Source organism: Phallusia mammillata, chromosome 4 (assembly GCF_965637545.1).
Source record: "Phallusia mammillata chromosome 4, kaPhaMamm4.hap1.1, whole genome shotgun sequence".
Lineage (NCBI taxonomy): Eukaryota > Metazoa > Chordata > Ascidiacea > Phlebobranchia > Ascidiidae > Phallusia > Phallusia mammillata.
This window is the reverse complement of record NC_137255.1, coordinates 17,811,956-17,831,757: the sequence shown is the minus strand read 5'-3', so window position 1 is coordinate 17,831,757 and position 19,802 is coordinate 17,811,956. Positions and strand designations below refer to the sequence as shown.

At 39.2% G+C, this 19,802-nt stretch overlaps 1 protein-coding gene, 1 long non-coding RNA gene and 1 pseudogene across 3 annotated transcripts; 1 reads left to right on the top strand and 2 right to left on the bottom strand.

The window, feature by feature from the left end:
* The first annotated feature begins 232 nt into the window (after positions 1–232).
* LOC145224976 (uncharacterized) lies at positions 233–5,473 on the top strand. Of its 2 annotated transcripts, XR_013859775.1 has the most exons (3): positions 233–1,009; positions 1,092–5,175; positions 5,258–5,473. XR_013859775.1 is itself a non-coding variant. In XM_080091615.1 (2 exons), exon 2 carries the CDS (start codon positions 1,549–1,551, stop codon positions 4,699–4,701), a length of 3,153 nt encoding a protein of 1,050 aa, XP_079947741.1. In that variant the 5' UTR covers positions 233–1,009; positions 1,092–1,548; the 3' UTR covers positions 4,702–5,473. The 2 variants fall into 2 exon arrangements, 1 of the variants encoding a protein (XP_079947741.1); XM_080091615.1 differs by having other exon boundaries at positions 1,092–5,473.
* Positions 5,474–7,372: 1,899 nt separating this feature from the next.
* Positions 7,373–9,533, bottom strand: LOC145224874 (AP-3 complex subunit mu-1 pseudogene; annotated as a pseudogene).
* A 1,277-nt stretch (positions 9,534–10,810) lies between these two features.
* Positions 10,811–15,535, bottom strand: LOC145224998 (uncharacterized). Its single transcript, XR_013859779.1, has 3 exons — positions 15,418–15,535; positions 14,024–14,119; positions 10,811–11,079 (listed from the first exon to the last, which is right to left on the bottom strand). It is a non-coding gene; the product is annotated as an uncharacterized LOC145224998 (long non-coding RNA).
* Between the last annotated feature and the right edge of the window lie 4,267 nt (positions 15,536–19,802).

The window sequence follows — 19,802 nt, the reverse complement described above, 5'->3', positions numbered from 1 at the left end:
AAACATATACGTTAAAGCAGGTTTTACTACATACAAGGCTATTCGAATTTGGGGCGCAAATCTATTGCAAATATCGGAGAGAACTTTTTTAACTTGAAGAAATATTTTTTTGTTGATGCCGTCACAAAAATTGGTAAAAACGTAATGACGTCATAATGCGCCAATAAATGTTTTAAGCAACAGGTAGTTTGCACGAACAATCCAAGTGGAAAAGTAGAAGTTAATATAAAACACATGGAACAGCAACTCTGGCATTTATTATTTCAAACAAATAGCACCCTTATAACTAGTGATGGGACGAGTACCCGGTACTCGGTACTCGGTATCGATGGTATCGAACGATTTCAGTGGTATCGATACTCGTACTCGGTATCGAAATATTTTGTCTCAGTTTTCGATACCAACGTGCGAGTACCGAAGGCCGTTTTGCACCATAAGAATACTGGCAACTTTATGTCAATATTTGCTTCGGACAGCACAAAATAGGAAAAAATTCCGCCAGTTTACGTATATGTTTTTCGCTATCACGTGGAGGTTACATTTTTCGGCATGTGTGTGTGCGCGCTTGTACCCCGACTATGGCAGACAAATTAGCCAGTGATATACAACTAAGTACAATACTGTATGTTACATCGCCATCGTACATATTATTATGTTTTCTATGTTTCCCGCCAGAAGGCTTAACTCACTTGTATGGCGCAATGTTGTGCAACCTGGTGACATTGTCTGTCACACATTTGGTGCTTATGATGTCACAACCTTGGCATTGTTTTACTGAAGTCCCAACTTGTAAGCGTGACTGCCTCGTGTTTATTAGCGACTGGATGTTATAGAGGCAGAATGCTTTATCTAATTGACCGGTTATGTTTGTTTCTTTGTTAACGAATAGGAAATTTGTGCTAACTGAACTGTTGCCGGTCGTCCAATGTGTAATTTGTGCATTTCTGGCCCACGGATCCCACCGTCGTCAGCCAACTTGCTGTTTGCTGTAAATAACTGCATTTTTCCGGTAAGCCTTGTTGCTTAAAGTCTCGCAGTTCGTTACTAATGTGTTTTGGTGATGTTTATTGAATTTGATGCTGTATTTGCAGAACGTAAAATCTCCTGATCGCTTTGAATGTTACTGTGACTCTGGTCCTATAATAGTTCGGTAAGAGTCAACTGTACTGATAATTTCTCGTCTGTTTCCTTAACTAAATTAGTGCATATTTGCAGAAATCGCATTTGCCCTTGTGCTCGTCTTGCTGCTGAACCCTTGAGCGCCATCTCTGTCCTGAATTGCCTTAATAAAAGAATTCGTTATTTTGGCTCTTGGTGCCTTGGAGTTGTTGAGCGCGAGGAAAGGCGCGTTGAGAACCGTTCTAGGAATATAAGCGATCACCCCTGCTGTGCTGTCTGGGCGCATAGAGTCACGCCCTCTACTAATTAAAAGACAGCGCAACATCGTTTCGAACTAAAGGACGTTTCGAACTGAAGGACGTTTCAGAACCTTTGGACACTTGTAAGATCATATCTTATTCAATAGAATCAAGCTTGAAAATCTCTGCAATGGAAACTGGTAAATCCGTCACTCCTTCGCTTGATTTCTTTTCCATTGCTGATGCCCATGGAGGGGACAAGGTTTCCAGCTGCGCGTACGCCTGGAAACAAGCTTGTTGGCAATGTAAGGAATTAATGCTGAAGGCCAGAAATGTTGATCTCGTGAAAGGGTATATTCCGTTGGTTGAAACCATCTTCAACAATCTTATTGCCGCGTACGCCACCTTTGCTAATGATAACGAAACCATATCTCAAGCGCGAAAAGAATGCCAACAGGCTAAACGTGAACTCGATTTCCGTGTACAAGAATGGATAGTAAACGTCGAGAAATCTAAGGGTGACCACGAAACTCGTACAAGCTACTCGTCCAGCTCCAATCACGGTTCCGCAAGTATTCGAACGTCTGGTTCGACGGAAAGTTGCCGAAGGGCTGCTCGGGTGCGGCTGCGCGTGGCTCGCTTGTTGCGAAAGCAAGTTTACGAAGATGTAGCACTGAAGAAGCAACAAGTCGAGCATCAAGCTGCTATTGAGCAGCAGCAGGTCGCCCTCGAAGCCAAACCTGTCGTTTCTCTTGGAAACTGTTCTAGAGAGCCAGCATACGTAACAACTAGATCACCCGCTGTGATCAAGACTCCGACGAAACATGTAAAGATGTCACTGCCGCATGTTCCGAAGATGGATGCAAAGCCAGTTCTTGCTCCTTCTGTCGGTCCACCTATCGATAGGTCACGCACCTGTTGCGACTCCTATCCTCCATACATGAACAAACCGCGTGCTTCTACCCCGCTTAAATGTGTACCTGACACTGATTTCGTACAACAGCAAATAGTCCTGCCTCAGCCGGCCATCAAGAAGTTCGACGGCGATCCGTTGAACTACTGGTCGTTTGTTTGTGCCATTGAGTCGCATGTTCACCGCAGAACAAAATCTGAAGAATCGCGACTTGTTTGCTTGCTTCAATACTGTGAAGATTCTGTTGCTGACAAACTCGAAATGTACAGCAAGGATACAGTCTCTGGGTATTCAAAGGCGCGTTCCCGACTGTATTATGATTATGGTCAGCCACACATTGTTGCCAATGCCTGCGAACGTCGCTTAAGGCTTTTCCCGCCCGTTAGACCCGATCGACCAAAGGAACTGATGGAGTTTTCTGATCTGCTTGAAAGATGCCGTAGCTCTCTGGAAGACATCCAAGAGTACGCGAGTTTGAATTCACTGGATATGTTGAAGCAATTGATCTGGAAACTTCCATTTGATCTTCAAAGGGAATGGGTGGAACGATCTTTCCAAGTGCTTGACGAGACCGGGAGACAAGCTGGATACCTTGCGTTTACAAGTTTCGTTGTGCGGTGCGCTCGTGTGGCCAATTCGCTGTTTGGAACAGAAGTGGTCTACGAGGCCGTGCGCGATAAACCGCGAATTGAAACAAGGAAAGGTTCAAGGGCCGCGGCATACAGCATCTCATTATCGAAGTTCGACAGGGCACGTTCTAAGAATTCGCCAATTCTTGTTTCGTGTGTCTGTTGCAAGCAGTCACATGAATTGTCCGTGTGCCCGGAATTCGACAAAATGACACTGCTCAGGCGTCGTGAGTTTGTGCGCTCAAATAGCCTTTGTTTCAAATGTCTTTGTTCGGGTCATCGTTGTCGAAAATGTCCGATTCGGAAATCGTGCTCCGTTGAGGGTTGCGCTGGTAACTTTCATCACACGAAGCTGCATGGAACCTTCAAGAGAAGGCCAGCTTTCAAAAATTCGAGAAATTCTGCCATGGTAACGACGAATGCGTCCGACAATAACTGCGGGGTCTACCTCAATATCGTGCCGGTAAAGGTCAGACATAACGGGATTGAGGTACACACATATGCCTTTCTTGACCAAGGCTCTACTTCTACATTTTGTGAACAACGACTGATTGACAAACTCGGCTTGCAGCGTAAAGGTCGAAAAATCTGCTTGAGTACACTCACCGACAAATCCCGAGTGTATCAAGGTTCCACGGTGTCCTTAACTGTCACGCCGTTTGAAGGTGGAGAACCTCTAAAGTTGAAAGAGGTTTTGTCCATTGACGAAATTCCTGTTTCGCCGAATTGTAATCCAGCACCGAGTGTTCTTCACGAGTTTTCACATCTTCAAGATTGCAGCCTGCCCCGTTTGAAAGGAGGAACGGTCACCATCCTCATTGGCGCTGACGTTCCATCTGCCTTTAACGTCCTGAGTACGTGCTCGGGTCCACAAGGTCCGTGTGCTGTAAAGACACCCCTTGGGTGGTCACTTTTTGGTCCCGAAGTTAGTTCGTCCGCTACGAACAAGACCGACGTCCGATGCATGAGAGTGGCCAAGGTTATGTACCAACAGGAAAGGAAAGGCAAATATAGCGACAGGAAACCAGTTCACGGTGCGCCTACATTTGGCAAGGAGCGAATCACTCTGGATTCAACAAAAAGGTCTGTCAAGCACCGCGATAAACGTTCAAAACTTCCGTTGTCACGGAAGGTTCGTGCAGAAACGCTGCAGGCTGGCCGCTCGATGGCTGGCAAGCGTCTCGTCAGTTTACACAGCGAAGGTTTCTGTGAAAAGGATGTTGATACGATGCAGACTTACAATTCCAAGGGTCGTGCTGAAGAGGTTTCTACTCCTGGGCAATTTTTGTGTTTGCCGTTCAATTTAAATTCGAGTGAGAACAAGCTAGACAGGCGGCTTAACTGTTGTGCTAGGAGCCCAAAGGTCTGTCCTGATAATGCTGAAGTGCTGGGTCCTCACTTGGGTTGTGCTATGGAGCCTCCGAATGTTGACAGAATTTGTTTTCATTTATGGCCTGATGGAAATTCATGCTGCTCTCCGACGCCTCATGGGATGAAAGTGCCCATGTTTGGGTCCTGGTTGTGTGATCTGCGATCGTCTTGTGATGACGACATTGTTCCACTGATCGATGATTCCCGTTGCCACTTCAGTGAGAAGCTAATCTTTCGTGCCAATCCTGGTGGATTTCGAGGAGTTAATATCGAGCTCGCACTGGCGAGCGGCGGTACGCTCCGGTGTCCGGTTAAAGGACTTGACCACATTATTGATTCTGATGAGAGTTCGGCATCAGCCCCTCCGACTGATTGCAGCCCAGACTTCTGGGATGAACGCCGAGTTGACTGTGCGGTGCGCTGGTGTTGAGGACTGTCCGACGTTGTTTTTGCCGCATTGCGATGCGCGCGCGATTGGCGATGTTGTGTTTGAAAATGTGTCCCACATTTTGTGGGGGAGTGTTACATCGCCATCGTACATATTATTATGTTTTCTATGTTTCCCGCCAGTAGGCTTAACTCACTTGTATGGCGCAATGTTGTGCAACCTGGTGACATTGTCTGTCACATATTTGGTGCTTATGATGTCACAACCTTGGCATTGTTTTACTGAAGTCCCAACTTGTAAGCGTGACTGCCTCGTGTTTATTAGCGACTGGATGTTATAGAGGCAGAATGCTTTATCTAATTGACCGGTTATGTTTGTTTCTTTGTTAACGAATAGGAAATTTGTGCTAACTGAACTGTTGCCGGTCGTCCAATGTGTAATTTGTGCATTTCTGGCCCACGGATCCCACCGTCGTCAGCCAACTTGCTGTTTGCTGTAAATAACTGCATTTTTCCGGTAAGCCTTGTTGCTTAAAGTCTCGCAGTTCGTTACTAATGTGTTTTGGTGATGTTTATTGAATTTGATGCTGTATTTGCAGAACGTAAAATCTCCTGATCGCTTTGAATGTTACTGTGACTCTGGTCCTATAATAGTTCGGTAAGAGTCAACTGTACTGATAATTTCTCGTCTGTTTCCTTAACTAAATTAGTGCATATTTGCAGAAATCGCATTTGCCCTTGTGCTCGTCTTGCTGCTGAACCCTTGAGCGCCATCTCTGTCCTGAATTGCCTTAATAAAAGAATTCGTTATTTTGGCTCTTGGTGCCTTGGAGTTGTTGAGCGCGAGGAAAGGCGCGTTGAGAACCGTTCTAGGAATATAAGCGATCACCCCTGCTGTGCTGTCTGGGCGCATAGAGTCACGCCCTCTACTAATTAAAAGACAGCGCAACACTGTACTTAAGTACTCGGTAATCGTACTCAGTACTCGGTATCGAAGGTATATACATGTGGTACTCGGTATCCGTACTCGCTTCAAAACCTGGTATCGTCCCATCACTACGTTATAACCCTGATGCGTTATACGACCAGTTATTTAAATTGCTGATCTTACGGTGGAATTAAATGTAATTGCACCAAGACTTGTTTTAAAGCTCGAAAAAGCAGCGATTACAAAAAAACCTTTAGACTGCATTTACTGGTTTGTTTCCGACAAGTTCAACGAACAATATTCAGGATGTTCAAGCTAAAGTGTTTAGATTCCACGTAATAAAGGTCATTTTCTGGCATTGTCTCAAATCGTTTAGTCAGTTTTCCGTTTAAAAGCCCTAATGCAAACTTTTGGTGCTATCATTCACTGTATTTCTTACCTTTGTTAAAAGACAATATTTTCTGTGAATCCCAAATTAGTCACACGCTTCCACCCAACCAGCTTAATTTACAAAAGGCATAAGTCGTGATTTTGGCGTTAGAACAAAGAACCCGAATTACTTTAGCCTACTAATGTTATGTGCCTAATTAGTACAGTCTGGTCTAGATTGGTTTAATCGTGTCTATTCTACTTGATTCTGCTTTTCTGTGCGTTATTTGCTATGCTTTTAATCAATAATACAACTCAAGCAAGTATCTTCTGTGGAATGCTCGAGGCATCGTTATGACTTTAAAAATTGGTTTATTGTTTTGGCTGACGGTGCAAAGTTGTTGGTACATGTTAAACCAGATTCGTACTTTTTGTCCAGTCTCGAACTGGTGAGAAATTTCAGGCAAATAAAACTGACGAATGAGCAGGCCATAATATTGTATTGTGTTAGAGAGCTACACTTTCGCGCATTGCGAGCAAACAAGGCATTGTTTCCCGGGTTTCCCTTAACAAACGTATCCCACTTTTTGTGGAGACGAATGGACGAAAGAGTGTGAGTCCGTAACCGATTTACCTGCTATCGGGTGAAGAATTTAAAACGCAGGACCTGGTTGAAGGTTGTATTGCTGTGACTGATTTAGGCCATAAATCTCCAAGTTTTTTTTGTTAGAAGATCATAGCTGGATGATTTAATTCTGGGTGTAGGAGAGAATTCTAAACTTTCAAGCGATTAGGAGTCAAGTTTGGTGCGTTAAATACATGATTGGAACGTAAGCCTACATTTTTTATCTGTCACGTTTTTCGACATTTGTTTAAAATTTTTAAAGAAAGCTCAATGGGCTGTAAAAAAATCTCAAGATAAAACTATTTGAACTAGGGTTTCATTGGAGTCCGAAATGTTTGAAACAACTTGGAATTAAGAATGTATGCACAGGGTTGCCATATCGTCCTTATTTCTAAGAATTGTCCTTATTTTGAAAGGCAATGCCTTAGAAAAATTTATTGTCCTTATTTATAAGAAATGTCCTTGTTTTTGACTTGAGTCCTTAGTTTGCCTTACTTTCAACAATAGATACAAATCTAATAAAATGATCTTAATTCTCTGCTACAAGTAAAAGTAAACCTAGACCTGTCGTGAGATGCAAAATGTTTTTTCTACGACCAAGAAGTTGCTGGAACAGATTGTTTCTGGTAAAAAATATCACATGTGATCAGTAATGGATTTGTTAGAAAACGTTTGTTTCGTTCGTATGAAAACCTAATTTTTCGGTTGTCCTTATCTTGGGGTCTATGTCGATGGCAACCCTCTGTATGCATCTAATTTTTATATGAACTGTTGACAAATGCACGTCTCAAACAATGGTATGGAATTAATATTTTGCATTTTACATATTGTTGATTCTCAAATGCCATCTAGCAGTTCATGAATGACAACACAACCACAAAAGGTCAAACAACGATTATCACATTGCACTGCTTTACATCACCAAACATGGCAAAAGAGTTTACAGCTAATTTTTTAAGCTACAGTTCTACATCCTCACGACCCACCAGGAAAGGCAACCCGCAATAAGGGGACCCATAATTAATCCTACATGCCGCTGAAGGAGAAAGTTTGTAGAGACTACATTAATTTTTGAATATGACAGAGTTATCAATACGATATAGCAAATAAAAAAACAGCCGCGGGCCGGATGAAATGAACTGGATGGCAGGATCTAGCCCTGGGCTGTAGTTTCATGACCAATGCTATATGTAAACATACTACTTGTTGCAAAAAAGTGGTTTATACAGTGTCTGTTTAGTTAGTAGTCCTCCATCTACTAACAGGATTATGAAAGTGTGAACTCCACCAGGTTGCAAAAGCATTTTTTTGTATCACTCAATGATCAATATGTACTTTTTTTCAAAAAATAGTACTCTTTTAGAATATCATTTGCTATATTTCATTACTAGTGGTGTTACTAATGGAGTGGATTTGCTTGTCAGTAAGAAACATGTTTCAATCCCAAATCATGAAAACAATACATGGCAGTTCTCAAAATATAGACAAAAATTACAGTCACGATCTACAACATACCAAACCACAAGAATCAAAAACACTAATATATATAACATATTGTATTTGTGAATAAATATTAACATGGTAAAAGTTTGTCCATGCCTTAAGCAATGCGGGTTTCAAGTCCGCACCTGAAATTTTCCGGCTTTTGTTATATATTTTACTCCCTTGAAAGGTTTGTATTTTTCACCATACATGTCTAATCTGTTCACCCTTAGACCAGATATGGACAACTGTTGAATTTTAAACTGAACAGATAAAGTTGGCTTTTCCTCTGGAACTGGTACTCCAGATTGCAAACTAACCATGCCACGAATGACTGGAGGTTTTCCGGCCATTATTTTGCCCACATCCCACACCAATTCCTTCTCCACTGGGTTAAAGTTGTAGTCACCCTGAGTGGGCAGCAAGTTGACATTTAGCACCTGTTTTGGCATTGAGGCAGATATTTTAAGATCTTCAATCACTTTTCCCATTGTGTGGCGAGGACCGACTGTGATTTCAAACTTGCCACCACTTCCTGCATAGTGGATGTTATGGCGAATATAGATAGGGATAGAGACCATGCCTTGAGATCCAACATGGTATGAGCAAAGTTTGAAGGAGCCATCAGGAGGTACAAATGACAATACTCTTTCAGACTCCCACCTTTTATATCTCACACATGGGTGAAAGCAGACATCATCTAAAAGCCTGGGATTAACAAATGACAAGTTCAAATCAGGCATCCCAGAGAGCTTTACCACAGCATCAATGCTGCCCTGAATCTCTGCAAACACAACTGAGCCTGAACGATCAATGATAGCATCCACTTCCTCAGTAAAGTCAAAGTAGGCTTCATTTGCGGCATATTTTACACCAGTGCGTCGCCATGGAATGTTGGATAGTTGCCCAGTTGGCAAACGATCCGCAATGTTGCTTTGTCCAGTTACAGTGTTTACAACTGATCTGAGTATGTTTGAAGGTTTAATAAGTTCCTTGAGAATGTTACTTTCAGTGGCTAGAGGATAACCATTATCCAACATTTCCTCAAGTAACTCATACACTACCACATAGTTGTCCTTTATGGAACGCTCTGAGCACTCATCAAATTAGTCAATGAAGGTGTCAACAATTCGATGTAAAAATTCAATCACAAATAATGGCTGCACTTCTTTGGTAATAACTGACACAAAGTACAGCCGTTCACGATAGATGCTAATTAAGTAGTGATGTGGTGTAGTAATAACTGGAGGAACATCTTCTGGACTTTAAGCTTTTTCTAAAGCCTCAAAGAAGTAGTCACAAATAGATTTCTTTATTGCAGTCTTCCAATGCTTTTCCATGAAAATGTCATGGTGGGAATTAACCATAAAAAGACTGTGAATCATCCTTGTTAATTACAAAGTGTCCTATTTAAAGAAGTATTAACAGCAAATGATAACTATACAACTGCAGCTAATATGAGACAAACAGTGTTGCTTATAAACGTGATATATTAATGCCTAATCAAAGTCAATGCATTATTATGTTTATTAAAAACAAAACTTCTCGACTAATAACTGTAGCTTTAATTGGTACCAATAAAAAAATTTGCCAAATATGCTTAAAACAAAAAAATTTTGCTTAAAACAATTTTTTCAATCAGTGTTTACAATTTTTAGTACGCATATATGCCAAAACAGTGCTAAATTAATTGAATAAGTATTGCAATTGTACAAGTAAAGCTATGTTTGTTTGTTCTTTAAAGTGACAAATATTACTCAACAACTGAAATGGCAAAACAGTCTTCAAATTTAGATGTAATTCTGGGATACTTATTTACGTTTTTTTTCTGGTTATCACTTATGCGTGCATGACTTATTATTATGTTGACGGAGTTTTACAAAGTAAAAACAGTTTTTCCTCTCATTATGTAAAATGACAAAGTTACATTCACAAAACCAATCCTCGACCACAATCCTTCAATGAACACATGAACATTATTAAGTCGTACTCCTGCGTGTTCGGACTAAGTGTCAGTCATGTGAGAAATTAAGTCTTTCCGCTTGGCTGAACAAAACTAAAAAATATTGATTTATGGTTTTTGAAAGTCCATTCTACACCTACTATCCACAATTACCATTAAATAGTTTAAAAGTGATACAAATTTATTCACCAAACAAACATAATTTGTTACACGTGTGGTTAGGTTCTAGATTTCAGGTTGGCCAGTTTCACCAACGTAGCATGTCAGTCGCCCCTCACTTTTTCCCAGAATTCGCGAAATATGCGTTATACGAAACTCACAGTTAATGTAAGCTAAAAAAACAGCCCAAAATACACTTTTTCGCCTGGTGTTTTAATCCTGGGATTTCCAATTTAATTCCGAAACCCTACTTTTAGCTCGACGGACCACGCCTATTAAACGTTAAATACACTGAACGTGAAAGTAAGAATGCTGTATCACATGTAATCTAAATCTCACGATGAGGTTAAAAGGAGATGTTCTGAATTTCGTCAGAAACTCCCCATTAATCCTGTTGAGGCTGTTATTTGACATTTCATCACGCACATGTTCAAGAAATTCGCCAGGCTTTTCAAAAGCCGCAGCGAACAAAACACACTAAGCATATCTTTGATCTGGGAACGCTTTTATATTTGTACAGGCTCTTGCGGTATCCAAGTTTAACCCGAGAAACACAACGGGTATATACACAACAATAGTGATTGAATAATGTACATTTTACAAAGTCAAAAAACACAGTCATTGTAAAAACTAAAGTTTTACGTGGGTTAAAAGGGGTCTTTAATGATGGAATCTCAAATTTGCAAGCAGCGAGATAAGAAACTGCATGTGCAGATAAACAAGGAAAAAAGCATGCAAGGGTGTTTATGTACGCTTGGTGTGAGGGCATATACACAAGAATTAACGAAAAGTGTTGTCAGCGGACTAATTCAGCAGATGCTGTCTCCGAAAATTGAGAAACAAGTTCTGAATAGACGACACACGTGCATCTGGCACCAAAGACATGGTCGGTGATCTTTAAAACAAACAACAGGTGTTTAAAATTTGTGATTTAACTATAGGCCAAAGTCGCGATTTAAATAGGCTATATCATGAAACTGTCATTGTATGTACAAAGTACCAAGACACGCCTTAGCTTTAGGCCTATGTGAATGATGTATACTTTAGTCCGATCTTTCTGACAAGAAGATAAACGTCGACGAAAAAACGTCCTTAGCGTAGAAAAGCGATTTAATATTAGGCCTATATTCATGGGCTCCGGCAGAAAATTTTGCAAGAGGGGGCAAATTTTGGCTGATCCTTTACCGCATCAAGAATTTGTTACATATGAAGCCATAAATCGTGTACTTCACAATTGAGTTGCCTAAAAGTTAAAGCATTAAACCATGTCACGAATCCCCGCGCTGCCACTTTAATTAGGTTTGCTGCTAAATATGTTAAATTGAGGTACACTGAAATTCCAAGGAGGGGCAAGTGCCCCCTCTTGCCCCTACGTGGCGGCGCCCATGCCTATATTATGTGACAACAATCATTCAACTGTATCGCTTTGATAAACCAATTACAAAAATACTTGTGAGTACCGTTCGTTGCGTTTAATTTTTGTTCGTTTGATGTTGTTTAAATGTGAATTAATTAATGCATTATTATTGTTATTGGGGCATGGAACCCATAATGAGAACCAGAAACCTTTCCAATATCCCGAAATGCCCAACAGCCCTGGATTCGTTGTTCTAAAAACGATTTAATTTCAAAAAGCCTTTGTGTTTCTTCTTTTTTTGATGTATGTAGCGCAATATGCAAAATATTTCCAAAAACTAATTTTTTTTTTAGTTTTATCAGATAGGCTAATACGTTACAAGGAATCATTGGCCTATAGGCGAGTAGTTTACAAACTTTTATATTTTTTTCGTAGGTCGCCCCATCGCATAGTTTGAGCTTTTGTGGTCTATGATGAATATACAGAGCTAAAACAGAAAAATGCGTACGTTTGCAAGGACTAAATCATCCTTAACAACTTGCTTTCCCTGTAGTTTTGCGGTAATCCACGCATATGTATAGCAGAGAATCAAAGTTTGTGTTACATTACGGCCTTTTAACCGTTCCACCTTTTTGTATTACTTGTTGAGAAATAAAAACTCACACGACTGTTTAAATGCACCTTCATACCAATTTACACTTTTACTGACGCACAATCTGCCATTAAACCGGGTAATTGGAGTTGGACTATATTGGCACTTGGCGGTCCCACAAAATCGTTTAAGTTTTGGGACCAGTAACCTATATCATTTACGTTGTTTAGGACATCGGGGCTTCGAGTTCAAATACCATGAAGGTGCGATTTTCTTTGCAGGCTACCGTTGTATCGCCGCGACTTTGCTTCAAAAATAGACTGCATTCAATACATCTTTTATAACCTCATGCGAAGTGCAACCCAAACTGCGGCACAATCTACAGTACATATTTAAAATGTTTGTATTATGCCTCCAGGGCCTTGATGAAGTTGAAATTTTGCATTTGGCGGTTTTGGTAACAACGCCTGTGCCAACATTAAAACAGAAAACAAAGTTGAAATGACAAAAACTCGATGAAAAGAAATTTTGCGTGTTTTTAATCAAGTCATTTTGGGTTTCAAGACACACCAAGCGTTTCATTATCAGAAACGGTTGATCAAAACGTTGTGTATTTTTTTATTCAGTTTCTTTGTTGTGGAAAAAGGGGCTATCTAGTTTGATGTTTGGAAAAGGGCAGTGGTTCTCAAACTTTTTTGACCGCGACCCAAATCTGAGTTTTATGAACATCTCACGACCCAAGCCTCAAACATCAAAAATTTTATTTTTTCTGATATGCATGAAAAAAGACGCAGACAGCCATTTGTAGTACACAGTACTATGAAACAACTATTTATTATAAACAAATGATTGATTGATTTTAGCTGTTTGTTGAAATTGAAACTTTTCTTTCATAAATTTTCAATGCACGGCTCTATTTTTCATTCAAGAGACCACTTGATATTTTATGTTCAGAAAAAGGTCTGTGATTCGACTTTTAACTATGCTGTTCGATAACGAGGCGGACCGCAATTTTGAGGCCACGTCGTCGCCGCAAATAATTGTGTTATGCGGTGTTGTCGATAACGAGGCGGTCTGGAATTTTGAGGCCACGTCGAGGAGGCTGCCCATGTCAAAATGGCTGCAGGCTTAACGAGGTCGATTCAGGCTTAACGAACACCGCATAACACAACACATTGTGGCTTTGCAGCACCATGATTGTGGATAGAAGTGAATCCCAAATCTAAAAATGTTTCCTTGTTCGAATGCTTACTCATCCTTAAACGCTAACTGTTACATCTCCAAGTTCAGTTTCGCATGATTAACTTGTCCTATTATTTCCCGTGCTACGACGTTACAATCGCCATTTGCTTAACAGTAAAGTTGGAAGCCTTCTGTATGTGGCAATGATTGGTTCATTTTACTGTACAACGTGGTCGAGTGAGGTGACTTTATTTCTACATAAGGTAAATTCGTTTGTGTTTACTTAATGCAGTAATAGTTCGTTCAGAATTGAATCACTATAGCGCGACCCATTTTTTGACCTGCGCGACCCATACTTTGAGAACCACTGGAACAGGGCATCTATAGGCAAATACGTTCAACAATCACGTTTTAGCTATTGATAAATATTTCGGTTGAATACGCCGCTTTGGCAATGTTTCAGTTTCATTAACCCCTTGTTTAAAACTTCAGTGAATGAATCTAAAAATACTTAAGATTTTAACGTTTTTTTTGAAAAAAGATCGGCTCGCAAAAGAATCCGGTTTAAAATCATCGGCAGTGCGAAGAAGGTTATATAAGGTTCCGATCCTGATTATGAGACGTTTACAACTCTTGGAATACCAAACCACAAAGCTACGTGTAAAGAACGATGTCCAAACCGCCTTTGCTTGTCATGTGAACACTTACGTCTTGCGTATTGGCAACTCAAACCCGTAGAAAGCCATTCGCGACTGCAATAGGAACTCATACAGTTTTGGAACAAAATTCGGTGATGGAATCGACCTAAAAATGAATATGTACTTGTTCTCATGAAATATATACACTTAGGCCCAGCTGTACCACAATTGTTTACTTGATACCAGTAATATTATCCATTTTTAACCATTTTATCTATATAGCCTATGTCTAAAACTCGCCCCTCCGGGGTGCACAACCAACCACAACCCGTAATCATGTATATTGACATATATATACTGGCAACCGTGAACATGGATCAAACTCGTTTGCTAAATACTTTCGTTTTCAAACTGCTCTAAGAAGATTTTGTAGGTGCTGGCAAAGGTTACCAGCCTATACTAGTCATAAGCGTCAGACTTTTTTCATGCCATTTGTTCGCAAACAATGCGAAAAAACGGCCACATTGCTGGCCTCATTACAGATGAGGGCTACTTAAATAGTTTTGTCAAAGGGACATATAAGTAACAAAAGGTAATAAACAACGGGGTCCAGGCACTTCTGTCAGTAATGAAAAAGCAACATGTCTTAGCCAATCGTGGTTGTAAATAAACTCGGTCCAACAGAAACACATTTGTTTAAGCCGAATGTATGATAGCAACACGTAACAACACAAAATTGTATTTAGCGCTAAACGTTAATTTACTCTTTGCGAAAATATTGGCACATCGACATAAAAAACACATTTTATCTACAGGATCACTTTGTTTTGTTAATTGTGCAGTGTACTAAATTCACGTTTAGTGCCTGTTTCAAGCTTTTGTTTACCTGAAATAAACATTCGGTTTGAACAACTGTGTTTCATTTTGAACCGCGATTCTCCCATTAGCTATAGCCAAAATTGGCAAAGTCATGTTGCATTGGCATTAATGACAGAAGTCTCCGGACCTCGTTAATTTTTACCTTTTGTATCTGGACGTTAGACAAAACTACTTGTAGCCCTTCATTGTAAGCTAATTGGCTGTTTTAATATGCCTGATAATAAAATATTATAATTTAAGCCAATTCGTAATGCAAAATCGAATTTTTTTGGATGGCAATTTGTAAGTTTTATTTTATTTTTGTTAAAATATTTTGTTCTCTAAAAACAATTGCACAAACCGTTGGCCTATTACGGCCATACAGCTAGGTTAAGTTAAAATTCTTAAGCGGATTAAAAAATTAATTGAGCCCGAACCTGAGAATACACACCCACAACCCGGCCCAAACCAGATTAAAAAAGCTACCCGCATGACGACAATTAGTATGAAAATCATATGATTTCGGGGGCAAACCGAGCCCTGTTTAGTTCAACTTAAACGCGAACCAGACCCGAAAATTTAATTACTCCTAGATTTGTTTCTTACCTTCAATAAACCCAACGGCAACTAAAAGAATCAAAGCACTTGTCCAACTAAACTTCATTTTGCGTTGTACAGATGTTAGTGGACTTTCCTTAAATGTTAGTTCTGTCAAAACATTGAAAACTTGTGGGTCGGCCTACAAAAAACTACAAATATTCAGCAATCTAAAACGCCTAAATTAGTTTATCATCCCCGGGATACATAGGCAGAATGCTTTAACTTAAAGGATTTAACCTGAAACTATACGGCCTGGTAACAAATTCCTCGCGGACTGGCACCGGGCCGCGAACCAACGGTTGCCGACCTCTGGCCTATGCAACAACAATTGAAGGAGTAGAAAAACTAACAACTTTTTATTTAGAACGATATTATGACACATATATGTCCAAGTTCTCGTTTTAGAAAAGTAGCTGTTTGCCCGGTTTTTCTTTCGTACCTTGTTTGCTAAAATCTTAAATTTTACATGGCCGATTATATTGATCAATTTATTCTCCAACACGTTTCTAAAACGCTTAACAAAAGCTAAAACGCCTAACAGGTACTGATCGGTATTCTCGCAATCGAACAGTCCGAGACGAACCGCAAGCGTTATATAACTTTTACGTCTGGCTGGATCCTTAAGCTACACATCGGAATACGGCAGCTCGCATTGGACAGATTGCCATAGTCCCTATAGTATAAGGCCTATATAGTGTTGACCCGCCGCAAACGATGTTGAAAGCACAACGGTCGTTACATTAAAGTAAAGTCATGCAACATATATCCAGGTCTTTCGAACAGCGAACCCTTTTGATACAACAATTCATGAAACTGTGCCAATTGTAAACAACTAAACCAGGGGTTCACAACCTTTTCGCTATGACGGCCGCATATAACCTGTTTGTGTTTTAAAATTGATGATGTACAGAAATTGGTTCATATCATTTATGTATATATAGTGTAGGACACACAGAACGAGCTGAACGGACACCACCATTTTTATTTATGACATCATAATCTATATTGTGACGCTCGTGGTATTTGCATTGTTTGCACATAATGGGCGTAAAAAAAGCCTGACGTATATACTATTGAGCTGGTAATGCTCTTTCCAGTCCCCCAAAATCAGTTTAGAGCAGTTTGAAAATCAAAACATTTAGCGAAAAAGTTTTATTTACGTTTCGCCCGCCAGTACATATAATTTAATAATTAACATACATGTTCGTTCACAAAATCTTCTTTGTGGCTGTACCTACGGCCACAGGTTGTTCACCCCTGAACAAAACCATAGAAGTCTAATACGACTAAACACGCAAATTTTGTGGCCTGTCATATCTTTCGTTTAGACCAGTGGTTCTTAACCTTTTTGTAGTCATGGACCCCTTTTATGAATTTTGTTCGTCTGCGGACCCCCAACGCAATTTACCATAAGTCTTTTTATGTTTCACGTTTCTTGCATTATACCCTGTCATGCTTGTAATCATGGCTTTTCGAGATTCTAATTCGGTGACTGTAAGTGAGCTTCAGCAACTTAAGATTTCGCAGTTATCAAGTTATCAATAGGTGAGAAAGCAGAAAAACATGAGAAGTCAAAGAAGCATGTGGACAATGATGTTTCACTTTCACTTTTGGGAACTATAAATATTAAGGAAAAACTTAGTGAGGCGTATATAGACTTTCAATTATTGAACACAACAAAAAAGTGGAAAAAAATCGTGAAATTTTGTCCAAAATAATAGACTGCATTTTGTTCTGTGGAAACTTTGAAACTCCCTTACGTGGACATGATGAAAAAGATGAGTATTGATATAATGGACATGTACTGTTTGTCTAAACAGTAGCTGCTAAATTGCTTCACAGGAAGTGTTTCTTAAGAATGAACATTCTACAGACAAGATAGTAGTGACCACCAAGCACATCATATTGTTGACAAAGAAATACTAGTTACTGAAATGAAAATGTTTCTGTAGATCTGATGTTCATGATTACTTTGAAAATAATCTAGATGATGTTTTGACAAGTGAAATTACTAGGATGAAAAATCCTTTTTGCTGTTTCCATGAGTCCTTTGAAGGCAAAGGCAAAACAGTTTGGATGCAAACCTTTGTTAGGAACACCATTATTTCCAAAAGACTTGCACTTGCAGTGCTAGTACTACTAAATAGAAAAAAACAGTTTCTCAGTTGTCATTTGGAATCAAGGAAGAAGCTATCAATTATCATGCCCAAACTATAACTTTATGATTCATTTTGGTTGTAAAAAGGAAGCACAAGGTTTAATAATATGGTTTAAATTTAAGTGAGAGTGTTGTAAATTTTAAAGCTTGAAGGAGTTTTGCACTTAAAAAAGCAATTATAAGCTATTTGCCAGCAAATAAAGCAGCAATTATAGCAGTTAAAAATCTGAAAGACAAATAATAGTCTGTACACAAAAATTCAAAAAAAGATATTAAAATAAACAAGTTCTGACACAAATGTAAAGTGGTTGTTAAATTTGTCAGTTATGATACCAATAAACAGCTGTATGGCTAGTTTTTTGTGTGACAATTATAATCTGTGAAGTGTCATATAATATGTTGAAAACGCTGACTGTGACCATAAGGTTACTTAAATGAAACATGACCATTTTTTTAAATGTTGTCGAACTGAAATACTTCGACCTTTTTCGAATCATTACTTTTTTTCTATATTCTTGTTGTGTTTTACCGTATTTACAACCGCTTAGTTTCGAGTCTGTGTCACGTGTGTTTTTGTTCCACATTATTACTGCATGTTATGGTGTTTAGGCTAAACAGTTTAGCCGTCGCTGTGCAAGTAAACAAAATACACGAATGATGCCGTCTGCTATTTACACTCGTGTACATTATTGCGTAACAAAAATTACGTCACAATGGAGTTTCTAATTAAGATTTGTATTGCTTGTTTTTCTACACAAAACAATGGCTAGAAAACTATAAATGTAGGTTTTCTATATATTGCCAAGTTATATATGTTCAATAATGGCTAAAATTTTGAGCAGCACCCCACAAATTTTAGGCACGAGCCGCCACTGACACCTACTAACCACAATTACCATTAAATATTTTAAAAGTGATACAAATGTATTCACCAAACAAACATAATTTGTTACACGTGTGGTTAGGTTCTAGATTTCAGGCTGGCCAGTTTCACCAACGTAGCATGTCAGTCGCCCCTCACTTTTTCCCAGATTTCGCGAAATATGCGTTATACGAAACTCACAGTTATTGTAAGCTAAAAAACAGCCCAAAATTACGGTGGCCCACAAGTGCAATTCAACAACTTTTTGGCTGACATTAATTTTTTTCAGTGCAAACATTTTTTTTTCAGTGCAAACATTTTATTTTCAGTGCAAACATTTATTTTTCGATGCAAACATTTTATTTGCAATACAAACATTTATTTTTCAGTGCAAACATTTATTTTTCGATGCAAACATTTATTTTTCGGTGCAAACATTTTTTTTTCGATGCAAACATTTTTTTTGGTGCAAACATTTTTTTTTTCAGTGCAAACATTTATTTTTCAGTGCCAAAAATTTTTTAGGTTCCATTACAGGGTGTGTCAAAATTTTTCAAAATTGTGGAAACGTGATAAACCTGTACATTACACAGGCAATTGGTTGTAATCCCTGGCCACTAAACAATTCAGTACTTTCTATAGTTAATAAAAATTATAATAACAAGTATGTTGTGGATTTAAAGTTAAGATGGATTGTTTTTTTGCACTTATCCACATTTACATTCTGTCTGTAGCCTACTCTCTGCACACCATGCCAAAGACCAAAACGCTGGAGTTGTTTGTCTTAGCTGCACTGTAGGACATGTAAAATGTTGTGTTGTTTTACATTGAAGCTTGCTAATAGGCTTCATTGTCAAGCAATATACATCACACTTCCTATCATTGTTTAGTTTAAAATAAAGGTCCAATACTTCTACCCTTGTGTTAACTTCTTAAAAAAAAAAAAATTGTCCGCCACATCGAACTATTTTGCTTTATAATGCCAAAGTGAAGTATTTTGCTATTTTGCTTCATATTGTCAAAGTGAAGTAGGTAAACCGACACATATATTTAATTCAAGTCCCGAAAATTCAGATAAATTAAAATCGATTTTATTTGTGCCCTATTATAAAGTAGTCCTTTAGAAACCATTGCTGCATATGGCTTTATTGAGCCTTCTTCCTCCCGGTTACGCCTGAAACTGTACTCCCGCTTCGCTCTCACAGCCAGCTTAGCCCGCCCCCAATCTGTCCATACTTAGCCCGTGTTAAATTTGTTAAGCCATTAGTTGACCTTGTTTAGCTCGCTAAGTCCAGACTTGACCAGCTTAGACTTAGCCCCTGTTCAATGAACTACGTCAGTGATTCTCAACCGGGGCCCTCTAGGCCACGC

Coding starts and splice junctions, on each gene's coding strand:
- LOC145224976 (XM_080091615.1), top strand. CDS start 1,549: ATGGAAACTGGTAAATCCGTCACTCCTTCGCTTGATTTCTTTTCCATT.